The sequence below is a fragment of the Erpetoichthys calabaricus genome, chromosome 4 (genome assembly GCF_900747795.2).
Source record: "Erpetoichthys calabaricus chromosome 4, fErpCal1.3, whole genome shotgun sequence".
Taxonomy (NCBI): Eukaryota; Metazoa; Chordata; class Cladistia; order Polypteriformes; family Polypteridae; genus Erpetoichthys; species Erpetoichthys calabaricus.
In genome coordinates, this window is record NC_041397.2 from 173,115,417 (window position 1) to 173,139,527 (window position 24,111).

The 24,111-nt window shown below is 39.1% G+C and overlaps 1 protein-coding gene across 1 annotated transcript in view; it reads left to right on the plus strand.

The window, feature by feature from the left end:
- Nucleotides 1-4,430: 4,430 nt before the first annotated feature.
- Nucleotides 4,431-24,111, plus strand: part of pcca (propionyl-CoA carboxylase subunit alpha) — a 705,208-nt gene continuing 685,527 nt past the window's right edge. Inside the window, exon 1 of the mRNA XM_028799956.2 lies at nt 4,431-4,523. Within this exon, the coding sequence (XP_028655789.1) occupies nt 4,470-4,523 (54 nt within the window). The 5' untranslated portion in view covers nt 4,431-4,469. The remainder of the gene's footprint in view (nt 4,524-24,111) is intronic.

A 24,111-nucleotide genomic window follows, 5' to 3' on the forward strand; every position in this document is an offset into this window, starting at 1 on the left:
CTTGGCATGATGTCTAGCTTTTGAGGTGCTTTTGGTCTACTTCTCTGTGTCAGGCAGCTCCTATTTAAGTGATTTCTTGATTGAAACAGGTGTGGCAGTAATCAGGCCTGGGGGTGGCTACGGAAATTGAACTCAGGTGTGATACACCACAGTTAGGTTATTTTTTAACAAGGGGGCAATTACTTTTTCACACAGGGCCATGTAGGTTTGGATTTTTTTTCTCCCTAAATAATAAAAACCATCATTTAAAAACTGCATTTTGTGTTTACTTGTGTTATATTTGACTAATGGTTAAATGTGTTTGATGATCAGAAACATTTTGTGTGACAAACATGCAAAAGAATAAGAAATCAGGAAGGGGGCAAATAGTTTTTCACACCACTGTATATATATATATATATATATATATATATATATATATATATATATATATATATTATAGGGTGAGCCAAAATGAAGTACCATATTTCTCAAGGTCTTGGTGCTAGGTACAGGCAGCCGAGTAGGTTGGGTTAGGGATCCTTTGATAGGCGATCCCTTGTAGTTTTCAATCTGCAACATGCCTTGGTCCAGTTCGCACTGTGCTTTCGCTGCTGAAGCATTCTTCAAAAACAACGAATCTGTCATCACCATGCAACACGCCTTCTGAATGCACTTCAGCATTCCTCCTAATGGTGACATCCGAAAACAGAAAACAATTCTTCAGTGGGTGGTTAAATTTAGACAAACGGGTACAACATCAAACAGAAAATCTCTAGGCCGCCCTTGAACTGTAGAAATGCCTGAAAACATTCAAGCTGTAAGTGAATAAATTTTGCAGTCTCCTACATGTTCAATCCGCAAACAGGCTTCTGCCTTAGGCATTTCCAACATGTCTGTGAGGAGGATATTGCAAGAGGACCTTAACTTACATCCATACAAAATGATGGCATTGCAGGAACTCACTGAGAGAGACTGGGAAAGCTGTAGAGAGTTGTGCGCAAACATTCTGCAAACCGTTCATTGAGATGCCAACGTCATGTACAGCGACGAGGCAAATTTGAATGGTTGTGTAAATAAACAAAACTTTCACTATTGGGCTGAAACCAACCCTCGTGAACTTCATCAGAGACCCCTGCACAGTGAGCGTGTTACAGTTTGGTGCGACATTGCAGAAGTTGGCATTGTAGACCCTTACTTTTTTGAGGAGGGGGGTGCAACAGTCACTATCACTTCAGAATGTTACATTGAAATGCTAGAGAACTTTTTGCGGCCCCAAATGGAAGAAATGGATGTGGCAGATGCCTAGTTTCAACAGGATTGAGAAGCAGCTCATACGGCATGGAGATCCATGCAAGTTTTGTGGGAGATGTTTCCGGGGAAGCTGATCTCCCTGCGTGGCGATATCAGGTGGCCTTCACATTTGCATGACCTCGCTCTGTGAGATTTCTTCTTTTTGGGCTCTCTCAGGTTGAAGGTATACACATAACAACCTCAAAACCTTGAAGCCCTCAAGGACGCTATTTGCCATGAAATTGTCGCTATTCCCCTTGAAACGACCGAACGAGTCATGCGAGTGTTCAGAAATCATTTCGAAGAGTGTATTGTTAATGATGGCCACCACCTTGAAGACATCATTTTTAAAACACAGTGAAAAAAATCTATTTTGTATATCCTTTCTTGTGTAGTAATGAAATTGCTTTTATCTTGGAGCATTTTTGTAGAATAAACATTTGAAATGTGGTACAGTACTTCTTTTTGGCTCACCATGTATACACTCTATGTGATTAGTTAGTAGACATACTGTATGTAAACAAGAACCCTATATCGTATTTGCAAAAATTCTTTAGGAAAAGTCTTTTTTGATTGCTATTCTTTTTGTTTGGTACACTTAAATACAGACATTATAAGCTATGTTGAAAGGTTTGTCATATCATTCTTTTACAATACATTAAATACCTGGTTGCAAAACCAGATTCTGGGAATTAAAATACAATATTCCATGATGATAGAGGGCATTCCATACCCTGTTGGGACACATTGTTTCTATAACAGTATTGGAGGAAAAGGCCAAACTAGATATGTGTCACATGTAAGAACCATGTATTCATTTGTGACAATAACTTACTTTAACATCAGCAAGAAGAAAAAGCAATAAAAAGCCCTAGTGGTAGACTCACCATATATGGTGCAAAACCATTATTTCTTCCAATAAATGTGGCATAATTGTACATTTTACAACCACATTGCCATTGTATTTATCCTTTACAATACACCTCAACTACATAAAAAATAAACACTTGGTAAGTACTATATATTAAGGGCACTGGTTTACTACAAGGGCAGCATGGTGGCATAGTGAGTAGCGCTGCTGCCTTGCAGTTAGGAGACCCGGGTTCGCTTCCCAGGTTCTCCCTGTGTCTGCGTGGGTTTCCTCCCTCAGTCCAAAGACATGCAGGTTAGGTGGACTGGCGATTCTAAATTGTCCCTAGTGTGTACTTGGTATTTAGGTGTGTGTCTGTGTGTGCCCTGTGGTGGGCTGGCACCCTGCCCAGGGTTTGTTTCCTGCCTTGTGCCCTGTGTTGGCTGGGATTGGCTCCAGCAGACCCCCGTGACCCTGTAGACAGGATACAGCGGGTTGGATAATGGATGGTTGGATGGATGGATGCTGTGAACAAAACAATCACAGCAATAAAGGTAAGGGTTCATTCTTAAGACACCAGGAAAGACACAGTAGGTGTACCTGTATCCAAAATCACTTTCTCCATGTAGATCTATGACTGCATAGAAATATACTATGAACCTGAAGTATGAAAGAATAAGTAAAAGCATACTTATTCTGGGTAATAGATGTGAAAAGGTCTAGCTCCACACAAATCCTGATTACATATCATAGTATACCATAGATCACACATGAAATTCAGAGACATAATCCATTCTAAAGATCAATGTAAACCACTATAGTCTGGACACTGCACAGCCCTGCATCACAGAGACAGTCCTCCAAGTCAACAAAAAACAACTGCCCACCACAATGAAGAATATTTAGATGATAAAATGATGTTTACTTACCTGTAAGGAAATGTATTCCAGTTTATATAAACCTCAGATTATTACCCCCACAGTCCTATTCCAATGCAATCTCACACTTAGACATGCATCCATAGCCAGCAACTAAACCATGGAAGGAAAGCTATATGTAAAAAATATGAATAATAAATAGGATAAAAGTATAAGGACTCAAGACATCTTGTAGCATGCCACAGACTCCCGTTTAAGCTGAGTAAGTCTGTAATGAACGCAGTTTGAAAACTGCTTGGAAACAGAAACCAAGTATATAAAATCCACAGAGATTGTACAAGAATTTAACTCAAAACCTGGTGTCAAGCACAGCCAAACAATAAGGTGGAACTAAATTAAAAAATATATTTATTGTGTACATTAATTCAGGTAAACGATAATAACAATAGCGTTATCAGAACAAGTAAATGTAAATAAACAGCTCTTTAGATAAACACTTCAGCTTATGTGGGTTTGTGATGTTGCTGACGTTCAAGTGACGTTTTCAATGGGTTCTGTTAAAAAAAACGCAAAAAGGCTGCCATCAGTTAACAGTTGTTTTGGAGACCTTTTAAAAAAAATCTAGGTATTTAAGTCAGGGACAGAAGGATTTACGTTGATCTTTCCACGAACTCACCTATTTTATGCAAGAAAAGTATTTTTTTCAAACGAAATTTTGCTTTACTAGCCTGAAGAAGGGGCCTGAGTTGCCTCGAAAGCTTGCATATTGTAATCTTTCTAGTTAGCCAATAAAAGGTGTCATTTTGCTTGGCTTTTCTCTACATTCATAATGGCTAACACGGTACAACACCCTAGTACTTTACTAGCCTGTAATTTCTGCTTTTCGAATCCATGCATGTCGAACTTCAATCAATAGCGAACACAATTACTAACACGAACTGTATATAAGAAGGTGGAGGCACACATGCAATAGGAAATCTCCTTTTGATACGTAAAAATAAACCCCCTTTGAGTGATAGCCTGGCACGTTTAGTAAATAACCATACTGTAAACCTGTTAAATCTTCAGTAGAATTACCTTTTTTAGAGGTAATTCGTCTCCCAAAATGAATACTGCATAAGCTTATTTCAAAGTAGGTGTCACGGGACGCAAAACGCGTCGTTTTTAGAGTTTCCATAAAGAAAAAATATTGACTTGTAACAACAGAAATTGCAGCAGAACATTAAACGGCAAATATAAATATTTGCAACATAACCATTGAACATAATTGTAAATTTGTGCTACATTTGTATTCAAACGATATCCCTGCTACTTAAAAACAATCATTTAACATTACCGTTAAGTTCACCAACTACAAACACAAACTAAATCAGACGTAGATGACGTACTCCAGGAAGGATTTTCTCATTGGCTATCAAGTTCCACACCCCCCACGTGAAAGGTTACAGTTCCTCAGCGGTCACCCAGCAATGGCGGCGCCCAGAGTCACTTCAGGTTTACAGCGAGTACTGCTCATGTTGAAGGTGAGGCTCTAATCATAAGATAGGCAGTATGGATTAATATCGCAAAAGTAAAACAGATCAGTCCAATCAAAAAAAAAAAATTGGAGCACGAGAATCAATTTGTTTTTTTTCGTAAAATGGGCTTAATCTAGAAATCATTTTCAGTGCCAAAGAGTTGCTTGTTTGTTTTCTGTACAATTCTTTTAATTGTGTAGTTTCCGAACGTCTGTTTGCGGTAGCTTGTGAAAGAAAAAAATGTACGTTTTGTTACAGAAGTTGTTTTGTTGTCTCGCTTTTTGTTTTTTCAGCATCTGTCTTGTAATTTCTGGGTTACATTTTAAATGTTTCTTTATTGTGTTTTGCATTGAACAAGAATTAACTGGTGTTCATTCATAGTTTGCATTGGTTCTAAACCATTTCAAAAGGTGCTTTCGAGTACAAAGCCAAACGGCGGAATATTAATGCGTGAAAGGAGACAACTAGCATAGAACAGCTTGACCATAGATTGGCTTTCAAAAAAAAAGGTGACGGGGTATGAGGAGTCGTAAATGACACTCGGTTCTTGCCTTCAAAGTAGTTAATCCTTTTTCTGGTCAAAAAATTGGATTAATATAGATTTAGCTTTTTAAGCATGTGAACTTTTTAATCAGTGGAAGGGTTGCAGTTTCTCTTCCATAATGCCGAAAAGATAACTAGCCATCTTTTTATCATCCTTTCCATTTAACACAACGAAAGTATTAACGTCTGAGATAAAAATGAGTACAGTTACTGTACATCCTTCGTAACATGGCAGTTTTCAGGCGGTGTTGGAATCGAAAAATGACCTTCTTTATCATAGCAACTATACAATTTATTAATTTATAACAACTGCTATATGTTTAGCGACGTTAAATGCCAAAACCCCGTCAGCCACAGTTACAGAAATCTTTTTTTCCTGGCCTCTCAAAATGGGCAATCGCTTTTGATGACAAACTTGCATCCTTTTCAGAAATATTATTAATTTATATAGAGTGCATGAACTTCCAAGTTTTTTAGGCCATTCATCTGCAACTGGACATGCAAGTAGCAGCTCTGCAGATCAAAAATGCGTCTTTATTTTTGAACTTGTGTGTACATCTTTTGTACTTCTAGTTTTGTGTCGTAATACAGCTCTTCCTTTCCTCTTTACTGTTTGGTTCCCATTATGCACAGTATAACAATATGCTGCAATTATGTTTTAAACTTCAACCAGGTAGTGCGTGGCACGAATGAATGACGTTATTTAAGAATGTATTTATTTTCACAGTCTGAGAAACGAGAAAAAAAAATTCTTACAATAGTCATAACTTTTTAAAATTCTGACCAACATTTTAGGCATCAAAAAATAGATGTGTTTGGGGGAAAAAGTGCTTGTTTGTTAAATATAACCTTCTTAAATCCACTTAATTCAATTCTGGGTTCCAGACTGGTTGTGTGTAGCTTGGTAGACAGGGCAAACTTGGGAAAATAATCCTAGACAAAGCATTATGCCATGGCATGGTGTACTTACACCCACAGTTAATTATCCTGGGACGTTTTAGAATCTAACTTAAAATGCATGCATTTTCTTGTAAAACCGCATTCTCAAACCCGCTTAATTTGATTAGAGCAGAGCCAATTCCAATATTACAGTGTGTATCTGGGAATCAGCCCTGGACAAGATAACAGTCCATTTGCCCTCAACACCCATGCTAAAACTGGATCCAGTATGGAATGACCAGCTAACAGAACCTGCTGATCTTTGTGAGAATGCCTGTATGGTAATGGGGAGGATATGCAGATTCCACAAGGAGATTGTTTGAGAGAAGAATTGAACCCAAAAGGCTGGATCTGTAAGGAAGCAGTGCTGTTTAGTGCACCACAGTACCTCCTTCTATTAACATGTAAGACAGGATAGTTTTAAACAAAAACTGTTTTTGAAATTCAATAGTGAATATATCAAATACTGATACATTTTCTGAACAATTTTTTCATGCAGATATGGGCAGAGAGCTACAGTTAGGTCCATAAATATTTGGACAGAGACAACTTTTTTCTAATTTTGGTTCTGTACATTACCACAATACATTTTAAATGAAACAACTTGGATGCAGTTGAAGTGCAGACTTTCAGCTTTAATTCAGTGGGGTGAACAAAACGATTGCATAAAAATGTGAGGCAACTAAAGCATTTTTTTTAACACAATCCCTTCATTTCAGGGGCTCAAAAGTAATTGGACAAATTAAATAACTGGAAATAAAATGTTCATTTCTAATACTTGGTTGAAAACACTTTGCTGGCAGTGACAGCCTGAAGTCTTGAACTCATGGACATCACCAGATGCTGGGTTTCCTCCTTTTTAGTGCTCTGCCAGGCCTTTACTGCAGTGGCTTTCAGTTGCTGTTTGTTTGTGGGTCTTTCTGTCCGAAGTTTAGTCTTCAACAATTGAAATGTATGCTCAATTGGGTTAAGATCAGGTGACTGACTTGGCCATTCAAGAATTTTTCCACTTCTTTGCTTTAATAAACTCCTGGATTGCTTTGGCTGTAGGTTTTGGGTCTTTGTCCATCTGTATCACGAAACGCCGTCCAATCAATTTGACTGCATTTAGCTGGATTTGAGCAGACAGTATGTCTCTGAACACCTCAGAATTCATTCGGCTGCTTCTGTCCTGTGTCACATCATCAATAAACACTAGTGTCCCAGTGACAATGGCAGCCATGCACGCCCAAGCCATCACACTGCCTCCACCGTGTTTTACAGATGATGTGGTATGCTTTGGATAATGAGCTGTTCCACGCCTTCTCCGCACTTTTTTCTTGCCATCATTCTGGTAGAGGTTGATCTTGGTTTCATCTGTCCAAAGAATGTTTTTCCAGAACTGTGCTGGGTTTTTTAGATGTTCTTTAGCAAAGTCCAATCTAGCCTTTCTATTCTTGAGGCTTATGAGTGGCTTGCACCTTGCAGTGCACCCTCTGTATTTACTTTCATGCAGTCTTCTCTTTATGGTAGACTTGGATATCGATACGCCTACCCCCTGGAGAGTGTTGTTCACTTGGTTGGCTGTTGTGAAGGGGTTTCTCTTCACTATGGAAATGATTCTGCGATCATCCATCACTGTTGTCTTCCGTGAACGTCCAGGTCTTTTTGCGTTGCTGAATTCACCAGTGCTTGCTTTCTTTCTCAGGATGTACCAAACTGTAGATTTTGCCACACGTAATATTATAGCAATTTCTCGGATGGGTTTTTTCTGTTTTCTCAGCTTAAGGATGGCTTCTTTCACCTGCATGGAGAGCTCCTTTGACTGCATGTTGTCTGTTCACAGCAAAATCTTCCACATGCAAGCACCACACCACAAATCAACTCCATGTCTTTTATCTGCTTAATTGATAATGACATAACGACGGACTTGCCCACACCTGTCCATGAAATAGCCTTTGAGTCAATTGTCCAATTACTTTTGAGCCCCTGAAATGAAGGGATTGTGTTAAAAAATGCTTTGGTTGCCTCGCATTTTTATGCAATTGTTTTGTTCACCCCACTGAATTAAAGCTGAAAGTCTGCACTTCAATTGCATCTGAGTTGTTTCATTTAAAATTCATTGTGGTAATGTACAGAACCAAAATTAGAAAAAAGTTGTCTCTGTCCAAATATTTATGGACCTAACTGTAGCTCTGGTGTGATGGCAATTATTTCATGACAAGAATATGTTCATGTAATGCCAAAACTGAATTATTTATGCAAGAGAAATTAGGAGCCCCTATGAAGTTATTGTACACCAGCATGTGTCACAATTATTAGTATGTCCCTTGATGTGTTAATTACCCAAATGGCAAGGTAAACTCCTTTAATGAATAGGTGAAGTGAGTTTACTAAAAGGACAGTAACACTAAGAATGTCATAAACTCTGTCATATGATCAATCATTAGTTTATGAGGATTTCCTGAACTTCATTGAAGCTAAATTAGTATGTTAAATTCTTTGTAATCTGTTTGTTCCCCGACCAACTTGTTAATCACTTAGTGCTTTTAAACTGGCATTCTCTTTTGCCAACTGTAACGACAAACAGCGGTCACCAAACACAGCACATTAAATTCATGTCATGACAGTTAATAATAATACATTTTATTTATTCCGGTCTCAGAATATTTAGAGTGCTAAAATTTATATTAGATTTTATACCACTGGGTAATATAGTAGTGGGCATCTCCTTCATTCATACCTGTTGACATCCATAACAAATCCCTAGATGGCTGCCAAAAAACAATAGAGTGCAGGAACATCATCAATCCTATGATGTGGTGGAACACAAATTATAAGGGTATTGTAGTTCTATGGAAAATAAATAGCCACTGTCTTCATAGACTGCTGGATGGCATCAGATTTTTCAACCTAGTCTTTTAATGCTGTGATAGCAATATGTGCATTGATGCACAACATTATTATTAGAGTAGGCAATTTATTTTGGAAATGCAAAATTTTCTGAACTTATGGCAGGAGGTGTACTGCATACAGGCTGGTGTAGATGCTTAGCACACTATCAACACTACAATTTTTAGTTAATTATTTAGTTTTGTCTGCTAGTTTCTTATTAAAATGCTTTTTTTTTTTTTTTGCATTTCATTATATTTGATTTTGTATTTGAGAAATAAACACACCGGAGTATGGAGATTTAAGTACATAATTTATTCTTTTAAGGATTGTGGAAGAGTTAAAGATTATATAAACAAAGTATATATACAAAGAGTGTACAAATTGCTACCAAGCTGATGTCCATTTCTTTAAAAAGGGATACAGTCCGTTCATGATGTGCAGGTTTATTCTCTAATAAATATTGTTTTTCCTCAAAAAGGCTGCTGCTGGCATCATTAAGCTGCTGCACTCCACTGTCATCTCAAGGCAGGAACAAGAAGCTCTTCTTTAGAAAAGTGTGGCTTTCTTTTATGACATATGGCAGAATTTATTTCATATCCATCTTGGAATCTGTACGTATTAGGGATATGCAACATTGCAAAAGTTCACATCATCCCATTGTTGTTTCCAAACATCATCAATGTACGATACAATCCCCGGGTGTGAGGTGGGTTGGGGAACTTGGTTGGTTGGAGAGAGAGAGAGAGACAGATTCATGCGAAGTTCATTTAAAATTACTATAAATCATGATTTCGTATTGGCATGAAAGTCTAAAATTAGATCTGCTTCATGAAAGAAATAAATGTCTACCAACAGGAAACTAGAAGTTTTTTTTTTTTTTTTGGAAACTAGAAGTTGAGAATTACATTTACTTACTCAAACATGATGTCCTCCGTTGTTCTCTTTCTACCATTCATGTGAAGAAAAAAATGAGACACGGCTTCAGTTACAGAAAAAATATCGTACTTCATTGTGTTTGATCATGGCTTAACTATAGTCTTATGATGCCTGCAAACGACATTCCACAAAAAACAGTGATACTGGCTTTTTAAAAAATCGTAAGGCCTCCTTTGATGTAATGTAATCAGTTTCAGATATATTATCTTGTGTACTCAGTGCAATTACATTCATATTTGCCACTACTTTTCTTGCCTGACGCCTGAGTCTCACTGAATAGTTTGTGTAAAATAGAAAGGCTGTAGCTGCCCTGCTACCTTGCCCAGGATAAGCCGGTTAGGAAAGTAGGTGCTGAATGAAAAATGTTTTAATGTTGCTGATGAGTTACATTAGCCTATGGATCAGTCAACCACTGTATGAGCTCACATTCCATTACGCAAATGAGCGGTTTCAGGAGACTTTTTAAAAAGGCAAACCAGAAGATAATTTCACAAGAGCTGTGAGCAATCATTTTTACGGATCGTGAGATACAGTACCTAAAACAATGATGATTATAAAGAGTGAAAAATCATGTGCACTCTGTGTCTGAGAGCACACAGCGGCATATACCTGTGTTTTACCCATTCAAACTTTGTGTGTGATGAATTAGCCAGGCTACATTCCCTCAGCTACAGCCAACTGGTGCTAAACTTTTGTTAGACTTGGACATCTCTTGCACTTCCTGCTATGAATATGAGTGACGGCTGCAGTTTGGTGCTTTGAGGAATTTTCTGCAAATGTTTGGAGCCAATTGACGATGTTTTATTTACATCAATGATATGCCCAGCCAATCTACGATGGACGATATCAACAATCAGCTCGGCCCTTTTGATGATGTATCCAGCCAAGCACAGATGGATCGACCATCGGCTCAGCCCTACTATGTACCTGATTTTGTGCGAATTTATATGCTTTGTCTTATTTGGTTATCAACTTGTGTTGTAATTATTACATTATATTTCCTTTTACAAGTTTATTTCATCACATTGAAGAACCAAAAATGTAACCATATAAGTAAAGCATTAATCGGTCAACATGCATTTTATTTGTAGACAACGTCCGGGGTTAAAAAAGTAGTGACTTTTTACTTGCATGTATAGTGGCCAGTTAAGAGGGGTTTGGGAAAGCCCACAAAAAAAAAAAAAATCTGTAAGATCCATAATTTTTGGGAAATGCACTCCAGTTGTGTTGAAGGGAAACTGTCAAATCAGCTATGTATTATTAATTGCATTATGGCTTTTTGTTTTAAATTTATAAATCAGTCAAGCAAAAAGTTTTGTAATAGTTAAATGCAACTTTTTAATGTCGTTACAGCAACCTGTAGCAGAGAAATGTTGTATTAACAGGTAGATTAAATAAAAATAAAATATGTTCATTACTCCTTTTAAAAGATAGTTTTAAAAAATGCTTTACTAAACATGGTACTGTCCTATTATTTGCATTTATGTTGGATGTATTTTACCCATTTTTAACATTTATTAATCATATAGAATGTGCAAGCTTGGCGTGAATTTACTACAGCAATGGCATTGTCTAATTTTCAGCATCATTTTGCTAAAATGTGCCTACAAATTAATTCAAACAGATGTTTAATCTAAACATTTTCTGATAGTATGAATTACTTATTTATATTGCTTTATAGTTTGAGATTACATTTTGAATAGTCTCAAGTTGAGTGTTATGCTTGATACGTTATTTCTACCAAAAGTATGGGCAAACTAAATTAATGATTAATACATGCTAGTATTCTCATCATCTGCATGGTTCTCTGAACCATCTTCCTTACTTCCAACTAACTGTTCACTGGTGGGTGCATGTACATGATGCAGAAGTTAAAAAGAAAAAGTTTAGTTAAATATTGAATCCTTAACCACTGAGTAAAAGCACTCACTGAAAACTTGCAGCTGTTATGGCATGTGGCAATGTATAAGTTGAGGGCAGGAAAGAATAGGGAAATGCTATTTCTATGCTAACAAACATTGGACTGTCCATTGGCTAGTAGTCATTGTGTCAGACTTTCTCATGAATAATATGTAATCAAAATTATTTCAAGTAGTACTTGCCAGATATATTACTGTATTTTTAGGAAAAAAAGTTGAATTTGATAAGCTTTCTTTTTAGTTGTTATGTTAGTACCAAGTAGGTCTGTCAAATTAAAAAAAAAAAAAAAAAGGTTTCAATATTAAATTAAAAATAAGTACATTGGCGTGCAAAAGTTTGAGCACCCTTCTTAAAATGTTTGTTACTGTGAATAGTTAAGTGAGCAGAAGATGAACTGATCACCAAAAGGCATAAAGTTAAAAATGAAAAATGACATTTTTATTTCCATCATTCACAGGTACAAAATACCAAAAAAATGAAAAGGGCCTGAAGCAAAAGTTTGGGCACCCAACACAATTAATACTTTATAATATCCCGTTGGGCAAATATTACATCTTGTAAACACTTTTTATAGCTAGCTAAGAGCCTTTCAGTTTTTACTTTGGGGTATTTTTGCTCATTTGTCCTTGCAAAATACTTTTAAGTCTGCAAAATTGTTGAGCTGTCTTGCATGAGATCTTTTGAGATCTACTGACAGATTTTGAATGATGTTTAGTTTGGGGTATTGTGAGGGCCATGGCCAAACCATTAGCGTTTATACCTCTTGAGGGTACTCCATTATAGATTTTGAGGTGTGTTTCAAATTGTTACTGTATCTTGTTGTTGGATCCATCCTCTTTTAAACTTTTTTTGTGATGTTTGCTTCCAGAATTTGCTGGTATTTATTTGAATCCATTCTTCCTTCGATCAATGACATGTTCCTTGTGCTGCTGGATACGGCACATGCCCAAAGCGTGATCAATCCACCCACCATGCTTAATATTTAAGTTCTATTTTGGCTTCATCAGTTAACAGGACTTGTTTCCAAAATGCATCAGCTTTGTTTAAAAGTTTATTTGCAAACTTAATTTTGTGGCTAGGATGCAGGAAAGGCTTTCTTCTGCGGACTCCACCATGAAGGTCATATTTGTTCAGGTGTCACTGCACAGTAGAACAGTGCACCACCACTCCAGAGTCTGCTAAATATTTTTGCAGTCAAACAGGGTTTTTTATTTGCCTTCCTAGCAATCCACCAAGCAGTTCTTTCAGAAAGGTTTCTTGGTCTTCCAGACCCCAATTTGGCCTCCACCATTCCTATCAACTGTCATTTCTTAAGAACATTATGAACTCAGGAAAAGGCTATCTGAAAATGCTTTTCTATCTTCTTGTAGCCTTCTCCTGCTTTGTGAGCATCAACTATTTTATTTTTAGAGAGCTGTGCAGCTGCTGATGGTTGGAACAAGGTTTGACGAGTCAGAGAATTTATACAGCTTTGCAATTTGCATCACCTGGGGTTTCCTAAAAAGCTAATTAACTTTCTTAGCTTTAGACCTGAGTGTCATTTGGGCTGTAAAAACAGTGCTTAAAAGCATTAGTGCCAAGTGTCATTTGAGCAACGGTATAGACATTCCTCACATAAGACTTGAGGATTACTCTGGCTGTAAAGGTATATCAGTTTATCTTCTACTCACTTAACTGTTCACAGCAAAAGACATTTTAAGAAGGAAAAATGTAATTTGTATTGAGAAGAATTAATATTGATAGCTTTCATTTTCCTTGGGCCTCTTGATCTACAATATTTTTGTTTTTACTATTGGGGGCGAGGACATATAGGTTTCTTGGGGTACTAACCCGGGAGAAAGCAACATAAAGCTGACCATGCAAGAAGCTGAGTGAGCTAAGATCAAGCCCTGCCAACTTGAGTGTCTGTTCCTGGGCCTTGTTAATTGACATTTCAAAGCATATCTTCACAGGGAACTTTAATCTCTTGAATTGAAAGGGCGTGTCCATCGCAATTAGAGGACTGGGTGGGCTTAAAAACCCTCTCGCCAATGTCACATCAGACCGACTCGAACAGAGGCTGGTGCATGAGTGAGGAGGGCCCTGCCTGCTTCCCCCTCCCCTTGGCCTGCAGCCTCTCTTGGCTTTGTACGAATAAATCACTCCCACAAGCGAACTATGATACTTCGTGTGATGATAGAAGTCGCAAAATCAACCGATATGTTCAAGCAAATTATAGGAAAAAAAAAAAACGATCTAAATCCGTTAAGTAGTTCTCTTGTGAAGAGTGGACAGACAGACAGATGTTGGATTTTATTTTTATATATATATATATATAAAATTATGGTAACGGCCAAAGTGCCAGCCTCAGCATGAACAAATACCATAAAAGATTCCTAGTGGTACTTGGGCTACTGTTATATAAGACCCGTCAAAATCTCAAGCATCTTCACTGTTGTCTTTTTAGGTGTGTTTGCATATGCATGCATGAAGTACCCATTGTGATAGCATGTCTGTCCACAAGAAACAACTCAACCCCCATAGAACAATTTTGTTCAAATTTGGCATGCTTATTTGTCAAATTTTGTCAAAACAATTCAGTTTTCATTAAGATATCTTGAACAGATTGTGCAGTACAAATTTTGGAAACTTCAAAATTTCTCATTGAAAAGCATTTGCAAATTTGGAAACTTGTCTGTCTTAAAATGGAAAAATGCTCTGTATAACTTAAAGTAAAAATGAGTTTACCCTTCCAATTTTATCTTGGGAGTGATTGCTTGAATTTTTATTGTTTGTATATTTCTTCTTTTGCTCATGTGACAGCTGCTCAGATGCCCAATGGAAGTAAGTCAAACGCTGGGTTGAGAAACAGCTCACATAGCACACCTTCTCCTCCTCCTTTACTTAAGTTAACTAATAGAGTACGAAAAATACTACTTCTCTGTAAATAAATGGAAGGGGAAAGCAATTATGTAAGCACTTATAAGACTGAATTGATTGAACAATATTATCTACTGATAATTATTGTAAAAAACCAACATTACCAACTTGCATTGAAATGGTGTTTGAACTAATTTTAATACTGCGCAAAAGATGCAGCTTCCCTGATATAAACAGGATAGTTTTAGCAATGGCAGTGGTGAATGGTGACCAGTCCCAGATATAAACAAACAATCGTGGCAAGCCCCTGATCTTCTTGCATACTGTATACAAAAAATCTCATGATCAATGGTAAGTGTTTTATTTAAGCACATAAGTCATACGAAACCCCAAGGGGGACAGATTTTACTTGCATGTATGAGTTGCACGAAACCCAACACTTCAGATTTTTATCCATGCATAAGGCTGTGTGACAATCACAGTGGAGGGTAAGGCTCTGATCTCTGCAAATCCTACAGACGCCTCTGAAAATGGAACTGCATTTGATCTGTGGACAGAAAATCGGACCACACTGACCACTAATAGCAAGTACTGAGCAGGATTACAGTTTGCTCAGTGCTGATTACTTAGTAGTCTAACAAATAAAAGACTTTGTACACGATTATCCATACTTGAAGAGCTGCTTTTACTTCCTTGTATCTTCAGACTGGAATTAAAATCTTTAAGAATACATGTAACTAAAGATGACTACTTACTTGCAGGTTATTCTTCTGCGTCTGTAAGATTACTGACACCTTTCGTATTCCCATTATATAGTAAATCAGTTTCTTTCCAAATTCTTACCTTTTTTTTATATAATTTTAACAAATTACTGTGTCTTCACTATATATTAATAGCTAGATGGGGAACTAATATCAGTTGCTTTTCACCTTTCATGTGGTAATATTGATAGTGATTTTTTGCTAGAATTGATAATTTTTTATTTAATACACTGCTCAAAGAAATTAAGGGAGGACTTAATTATCAAAGACTAACACGAAGTCAGTTATGCTTCAGGGATGTCAGTCTGTCCATTAAGGAAGCAAAAGCGATTGTGAATCAACTTCACCTGCTTTGGTGTAAATGAAAGTGATAAATTCACTGGGGAGGCAACAGCAAGACAACTCCCAAAAAGGTAATGGTTTTGCAGGTGGTGGCCACAGACCATTGCTCTCTCCTTATCCTTCCAGACTAGAGAAGAATCAGTTTTTGGAGTTTGCTGGTGTCATTACTGGTGGCATGAGGTGGTACTTGCAGCTAATTTAGGTTACACAGGTAGTCCAGCTATTCCAGGATGATGCATCCATAGGTGTTGCCACAAGAAGGTTTGCTGTGTCTCCCAGCACAGTCTCAAGCATGTGGAGGAGATACCAGGAGATGGGCCATTACACAAGGAGAGCTTGACAGGCCATAGAAGACCATCAGCCAAGCAGCAGGACAGGTATCTGCTCCTTTGTGCGAGGAAGAACAGGAGGAGCACTGCCAGAGCCCTAGAAAATGACCTCCAGCTGGCTACTGGTGTGCATGTTTTTGACCAAACTGTCAAAAAAAGACTCCATGAAGGTTGCGTAAGGACCCGACTTTCTCTAGTGGGACCTGTGCTTACAGCCTATCACTGTGCAGCTCAATTGGCATTTGCCAGAGAATACCAGAATTGTCAGCTCTACCACTGGCGCCCTGTTCTCTTCATAGGTGAAAGTAGCTTCAGACTGAGCAGATGTGACATATGTGAAAGAGTCTGTAGATGCTGTGTTGAATGTTATGCAGTCTGCAACATCATCCAGCATGACTGGTTTGGCAGTGGGTCAGTGATGGCTTGAGGAGTTATCTTGGAGAGTTGCCATGTGCTAGGCAATGGTACCATGACTGCTGTTAGGTGCTGGGATGAAATACTTGGAGCTATTTTCAGACCTTATACTGGTGCAGTAGGTCCTAGGTTCCTCATGTTGCAGGACAATGCTTGGTCTAATGTGGCCAGAGTGTGTAGGAAGTTCCTGGATAATTGGATAATGAAGGTATTGATGCCAATGACTGGCCCGCATATTCCCCAGACCTGAATCCAATTGAGAACTTTTGGGACGTTATGTATCGGTACATCTGACACTACCAGGTAGTTGCACAGATTGAGTCACATTACGAGTTGCCATGATGAAATTCATGCAAGTTGGATGAGCCTGTGATTTTAATTTTTGACTTTGATTTTTGGTGTGATCTTGATTCAAGCTGTCAATGGCTTGGTGATTTTGGTTCCCATTGACCTTTTGTTACATGATTTTGTCCTCATTGAATTGCACAGTATTACTTGGTAAAGATTTTCCACTTGAATATTTCATTCAACGAGATCTGATGCAGGATTTAAGTGTTCCCTTAATTTTTTTTTTTTTAGCAGTGTACTGTAGTTATTTTTCAATGGGTAATTACTGGATACTAATTTTTTACGTCTAAGAAAATTTAGCATCCGTTAGTCGCAGACTGATTTACCACTAACACACATCAATCGATGCCTTTTTTACGTTACTTGAATTGCAGTCTACTGTGCATGAAAGCTATTGAGCCGCCACAAGCCCATTAAAGCTACATGTGTAACTTGTAAACTGCTATTAAAAAGCGCATTTTAAATGTCTACTAACACCTATTATCCCTATTATTTTTGAGTATGACCCATTGTTACAAAAACATTTAATAAACAAAAATGTGACAACTGACTCTTGGATGATGTAAGTATATTTATAAAAAAAAAAAGAAAAAAAAAAGTGAAATGCTCCTATTAGATAGGTAGATAGATACTTTATTAATCCCATGGGGAAATTCACATACTCCAGCAGCACCTTACTGATACAAAAAACTATTAAATTAAAGATTGATAATAATGCAAGTAAAAACAGACAGTAACTTTGTATAATGTTAATGTTTACACCCCCGGGTAGAATTGAAGAGTCGCATAGTTTGGGGGAGGAAAGATCTTCTCAGTCTGTCAGTGGAGCAGGACAGTGACAGCAGTCTGTCGCTGAAGCTGCTTTTCTGTCTGGAGATGACACTGTTTACTGGATGCTCCATAATTGATAGGGGCCTGCTGAGCGCCCGTCACTCTGCCACAGATGTCAAACTGTCCAGCTCCATTCCAACAACAGAGCCTGCCTTCCTCACCAGTTTGTCCAGGCGTGAGGCGTCTTTCTTCGTAATGCTGCCTCCCCAGCACACCACCACCACGTAGAAGAGGGCGCTCGCCACAACCGTCTGATAGAACATCTGCAGCATCTTATTGCAGATGTTGAAGGACACCAGCCTTCTAAGGAAGTATAACCAGCTCTGTCCTTTCTTACACAGAGCATCAGTATTGGCAGTCCAGTCTAATTTATCATCCAGCTACACTCCCAGGTATATATAGGTCTGCACCATCTGCACACAGTCACCTCTGATGATCATGGGGTCCATGAGGGGTCTGGGCCTCCTAAAATCCACCACCAGCTCCTTGGTTTTGCTGGTGTTCAGGTGCAGGTGGTTGGAGTCGCACCATTTAACAAAGTCATTGATTAGGACCCTATACTCCTCCTCCTGCCCACTCCTGATGCAGCCCACGATAGCAGTGTCATCAGTGAACTTTTGCACGTGGCAGGACTCCGAGTTGTATTGGAAGTCCGATGTATATAGGCTGAACGGGACCGGAGAAAGTACAGTCCCTTGTGGCGCTCCTGTGTTGCTGACCACAATGTCAGACGTGCAGTTCCCAAGACACACATACTGAGGTCTGTCTTTAAGATAGTCCACGATCCATGCCACCAGGTATGAATCTACTCCCATCTCTGTCAGCTTGTCCCTAAGGAGCAGAGGTTGGATTGTGTTGAAGGCGCTAGAGAAGTCTAGAAACATAATTCTTACAGCACCACTGCCTCTATCCAAGTGGGAGAGGGATCGATGTAGCATATAGATGATGGCATCCTCCGCTCCCACCTTCTCCTGATATGCAAGCTGCAGAGGGTCAAGGTCGTGTTGAACCTGTGGCCTCAGGTGGTGAAGCGGCAGCCTCTCCATGGTCTTCATCACATGTGATGTCGGAGCAATAGGCCGGAAGTCATTCAGCTCACTAGGACGTGATACCTTTGGGACTGGGGTGATGCAAGATGTTTTCCAAAGCCTCGGGACTCTCCCCTGTTCCAGGCTCAGGTTGAAGATGTGCTGTAGAGGACCCCCCAGCTCCGATGCACAGACCTTCAGCAGTCGTGGCGATACTCCATCTGGACCGGCTGCTTTGCTGGCACGAAGTCTCCTCAGCTCTCTGCTCACTTGCTCTGTTGTAATTATGGGTGGGGGATGTCTCTCCTATGTTGGTATCAGCAGAAGGATGTGTGGAGGGTGCAGTACTCAGAGGTGAGAGTGGGTTAGGGTGGTCAAACCTATTAAAGAAGTTGTTCATTTGGTTTGCTCTCTTCACGTCTCTCTCGATGGTGGTACCCCACTTCGAGCTGCAGCCAGTGATGATCTTCATCCCATCCCACACTTCCTTCATGCTGTTATTCTACAACTTCTGCTCCAGCTTTCTCCTGTACTGCTCCTTCGCCGCCCTGAGCTGGACTCGGAGTTCCTTCTGCACGCGCTTGAGCTCATGCTGATGACCGCCTTTAAAAGCCCTTTTCTTCTGGTTCAAAAGGCCCTTGATGTCACTTGTAATCCATGGCTTGTTGTTAGCATAGCAGCATACGGTTCTTACTGGAACTACAATGTCGATACAGAAGTTGATGTAGTCAGTAGTGCAGTCAACAACTTCCTCAATGTTCTCACTATGTGATCCCTGCAGGATACCCCAGTCTGTAGTTCCAACACATTCTTTCAGAGCCTTCTCTGCCTCCGGGGTCCACTTCCTGAATGATCGTGTGGTTATAGGTAGGACCCTCACTCTTGGTTTGTAGTGAGGCTGAAGCAGAACCAGGTTATGATCTGCTTTCCCAAGCGCAGGCAGCGGGGTGGCGCTGTATGCCTTTTTAACGTTTGCATGCAGTAAATCAATAGTCTTATTTCCCTGGGTGTTACAGTCCACATACTGGAAGAAGGCAGGTAATGTTTTGTCCAGCGTCACATGGTTAAAGTCTCTAGCGATTAGCACAAGCGCCTCAGGGTGCTGCATTTGTAACTTAGCGAGTGACATCATCCATTCTGCTATTGCTATCTCCACGTCCGCCCGAGGAGGGATGTACACGATGACAACAATGAAGTGTCCAAACTCTCTGGGCAAGTAATAGGGACGCAAACTTACAGCCAACAGTTCAATGTCCCTGCAGCAAGTGGAGACTTTGACGTTAACATGTCCAGAGTTACACCACCGTGTATTAACATAGAGAGTGAGTCCTCCTTCTCTGTGCTTACCGCAGGTACTTGCATCTTTGTCCGCTCTAACTGTGCTAAACCCGGATAGCTCCACGTTAGCATCTGGGATGATGGTAGTTAGCCACGTTTCGCGAAAGCACAACAAACTGCATTCTCTGTAGGTTCTGACATTTTTCACCAGCGCAGCCAGTTCGTCGATCTTATTTGAGATTGAGTTCACATTTCCCAGAATCACAGAAGGCACCGAAGGCTTAAAACGCCACTTTCTTGCAAGCCGCTTCATTTTTAGCTTAGTGCCGGCTCTGCTGCCACGATACCGTCTTCTTACCTCGTCGAGTAAATAGGGAACCACACCGGCACTGGCATTTGTTCTCAGCGCTCGAAGTTGAGTACTTGAATAGACGAGTCTCGGCGTGTAAAAATCCATGCCCACATTGTAAAAGTAAGTGTGTCCAGGGAACGATATCCACATAAAATAAAATGATAGGAGTGATCAATAAAAAAAAAAAAGCGAAAAATAAAAGTAGAAAAAATAAAGTCATACACATACAGTCCTACACAGAGCTTTCTGAAAAGGCTGCCAATCTCAGCGGCGCCGTAACACTAACACTACCTATTTTCATATCCGTTAATTTAGTTACTGAATGTACCTGAAGTTTACACTTTGCTTACATTTTCTAACTTGTTTTCAGTTTAGTACCGAGGGCTGGGAATGAAAGTTCTGTTTTGGACATTGATGCATAACAGCAGCCATGAAAAAGTGCTGAAATCCATATGAGCCTCAAATGCTAGCCCCATGTTTTTCTACATTATTATTGTTTTTTTTTATTTTTTATTTATTACCTTTTTCCACTCATGCATCTGTAAATCTTGAAGTACTTATGACACCGTTGCATGGGTCCCACTTGCAACACTTCCCCTAAATCCTGTGTTGCAAATGTATTGTGAGGTGTCTTGCTGCCATACAGGCATGGGCAAAGTGGTTTTAGATCAGGAGTAATACATGTCAGTTAGTAAGACATAGCGAACAAAGTAAAAAAAAAAAAAAAAAAAGGCAGGCAGGTTGAAAGTGGATTTTTTTCATTATTTTGAAAATGTCCACAGGCAGTGTCAGAGTACAGTAATCCCTCACTTATCGCGGGAGATAGGTTCCAAGGCCGACCGCGATAACTGAATTTCCGCAAAGTAGGGACACCATATTTATTTAATTATTTAACGTGTATTTGGACATTTTTAAACCCTCCCTGTATTGTTTACAACCCACCCTTTACTCTATTAATAACAGGGACAACTGCTAAGCAATATGAAATCAGTAGATAAGTTTACACTTACTATATAGCGAAGTACACGTAGCAGCTTGTAGGCGGTCATGACGTCATCGACCTTGTTGCAAAGATTCCTAAAGCAGATTCCATCCAGACTACTGCCTTATCACGTCCACTTGCAACTTGTTTTGCGCCCTGGTTAAAGGACACTGCGGCCGTAGATCTTATATGCTTTTCTTCCTTTTTAAATAAAAAGAATCGTGGACTCATTGATGCCGTGATGGTGTCCTGCAGCAGTGTTGCTGTTCCCTTCCTTCAACATATCCAAAACTTTTACCTTTTCTGCAATCATTTGCATCTTCTGTTGGCGCTTGGACACGGCCCCTGAAGCAGTAGCATGTTAATGCTGAATGAGTGAGATGAGACTTCCTGGTTAATGCACCACTCCGTCACTGAGCCAATCAGCAGCACACAGGAACTTAACTGCGTGCTCTGATTGGGTAGCTTCTCAGCCATCCGCCAATAGCATCTCTTGTATGAAATCAACTGGGCAAACCAATTTAGGAAGCAAGTACCAGAAGTAAAAAGAGCCATTGTCCGCAGAAACCCGCGAAGCAGCGAAAAATCCGCGTTATATATTTAGATACGCTTACATATAAAATCCGCGAAGTCGTGAATCCGCGAAAAGTGAACCGCGAAGTAGCGAGGGATTACTGTACCATTTATACTGCAGCATTCAGAATAAAAAGCCAGTTAGCACCTATGGACTCATACAGTAAAGCAGGATTGTCACGGTATCAAGACTGCGTCCGCACCATCTGTCTTTTTTTCTTCTTAACAGATGCAATATTATTTTGATAAAGGTAGCTTGAATATTTTTAGTCACATCTCATGGTTTTAGGCATTGAGTGTTGAACCACAGTGCAAGACGGAGACTAATTGAGGGACAACATATATGGGGTGATGAGGCTCTTTAAAGTTTTAAAAGGTTGAAATAAAGGAATATTAGAATTATGGAAGTTATTTTCCATTTACTTTGAGAGGGTTAGCATTAAACAACAGTCAGGAATATCAGGTTTAAGTGTGAGTAGGACAGAATCAGTTGTGTATGATACTTTTTTGGGCACAGGAGAAGTGTTTAGATAAACTGCTTTTAGTATACAGTGGTACCTTGAGATACGAGTGCCCCAACGTATGAGTTTTTTGAGATACGAGCCGTCACTAGGTCGATTTTGTTTGCCTTGAGTTACGACCCAAAATTCGAAGTACGAGCCATCAAAGAGCTTGTCGCCGCACATTCCGAGGAACTGACACCGGAGGAGTTGATGGAACTACAGACGCGGCAACATACGGAGGTTCTGCAGGAAATCTGTATCGTGGAGGAGGCAGAGGCGGAGGAGGTTACCTCATAAAGTGAGATAAAGGAAGTGTTTGCAATGTGGGAAAAAGTTTCAAACTTTAAAGAAAAGAAACCCCCTGAAAAAGTTAGAACTGATCGTGCAGCGGCGCTATTTAATGACACTTGCCTAACGCTTGACTTTATTGAAAAGGTACCCTGAAAAAATTGTAACTGATCGTGCAGCGGCGCTATTTAGTGACACTTGCCTAACACTTGACTTTATTGAAAAGAAATTGATATTATATATTATTGAGAAGCTGCCTGAGTCTTGAAGACTGATCAGTTTTGCCTCTGGAATAGAAATGGGTGGAAGGTAAGGAAAATTGGGCAGGTTCCTTTACACAAATATTCTGATTTGAAAGTAGTGGAAAAATTGTGTTGATGGGCAGTTAAAATTGAAGTTTAATTGTTCATAAGGTGCAAAGACATTATCTATATACAAATCTCTAAGCGTTTAAACCCCGGACATTTTCCAAACATTAAATACTGTGTAGGTTTGAGAGTGGAAAAAATAATCTTTTTTATTAATTTACTTAAATACAATTATACAATGCCAAGTGCCCTGTGTAAAAAGCAATTGTCCCTTGGATTTAAAAATTGATCAAACTTTTACCAGCAATAAAAGTAGTTAGCTTCCTGTAGTTATTATAGCAGCCTCTTTCAGCATTCCATTGCTTAGTTTGTGGATATTTGTAACATTTTACAGCATGAACAAGTAATTTCGGGACATACTCATCGGTTTGGCTTAGGTGTGCACTTTTACATTTAGGTGTGTCATAGCAAATAAATAAATATATATATATAATATAATTTAAGTGTTTCCTCAATCATTATGATGTAGACTGACTTTTGTGTTTCTGGATCAGTGTCTTGATGCTTGCTCTGATTGCACTTTAGCTTCATATCACATACAGATGGTCTGATAAGTTCCAAAAGAACCACTGTTAAAGAAAAGGGTTTGTTCTTCATTCAGTGATGGCAAGTCATCCAATTTCTGATGCAGCAAGACATCAACTAATAATAACTGCAGTTTTGTTTGATGTTGGATATCCTTGCTGTGGACTGCGGTGTTCAACATTTTTCCCCAGACTTAACTGGCAACATATCGGCCAAACCCTTAAGGATTATTTAACTGTATTTTGAAAAGCAAGGCAAGCATTCACTTTATTAGTGAGCAGCCATTTTGCCTTACTATTTTGTCATAAATCCAATTTTTGCTAAGATCTTTCAGATGGTAGAATCATAAACATTGACCATAACGGAAGCAAGGGAGGCTATTTACTTGCAGATACCAAGATGCTGTTCTTTGGTTTTTTGTCATTGCATTCTAATAGTTGATATTAATTAGTCTTTCGAGAGTGGGTGTGTATGTGGGTTGGTAATAATTGATTCCCTTGCACACTAAAGCGCACTAAAGAAAATAAAGAAGCAGCAAACTTTTTATCATAGATCAGACCAGATTCATTTTCAAAAACATTCAGCAATGCTGATGGCTAAG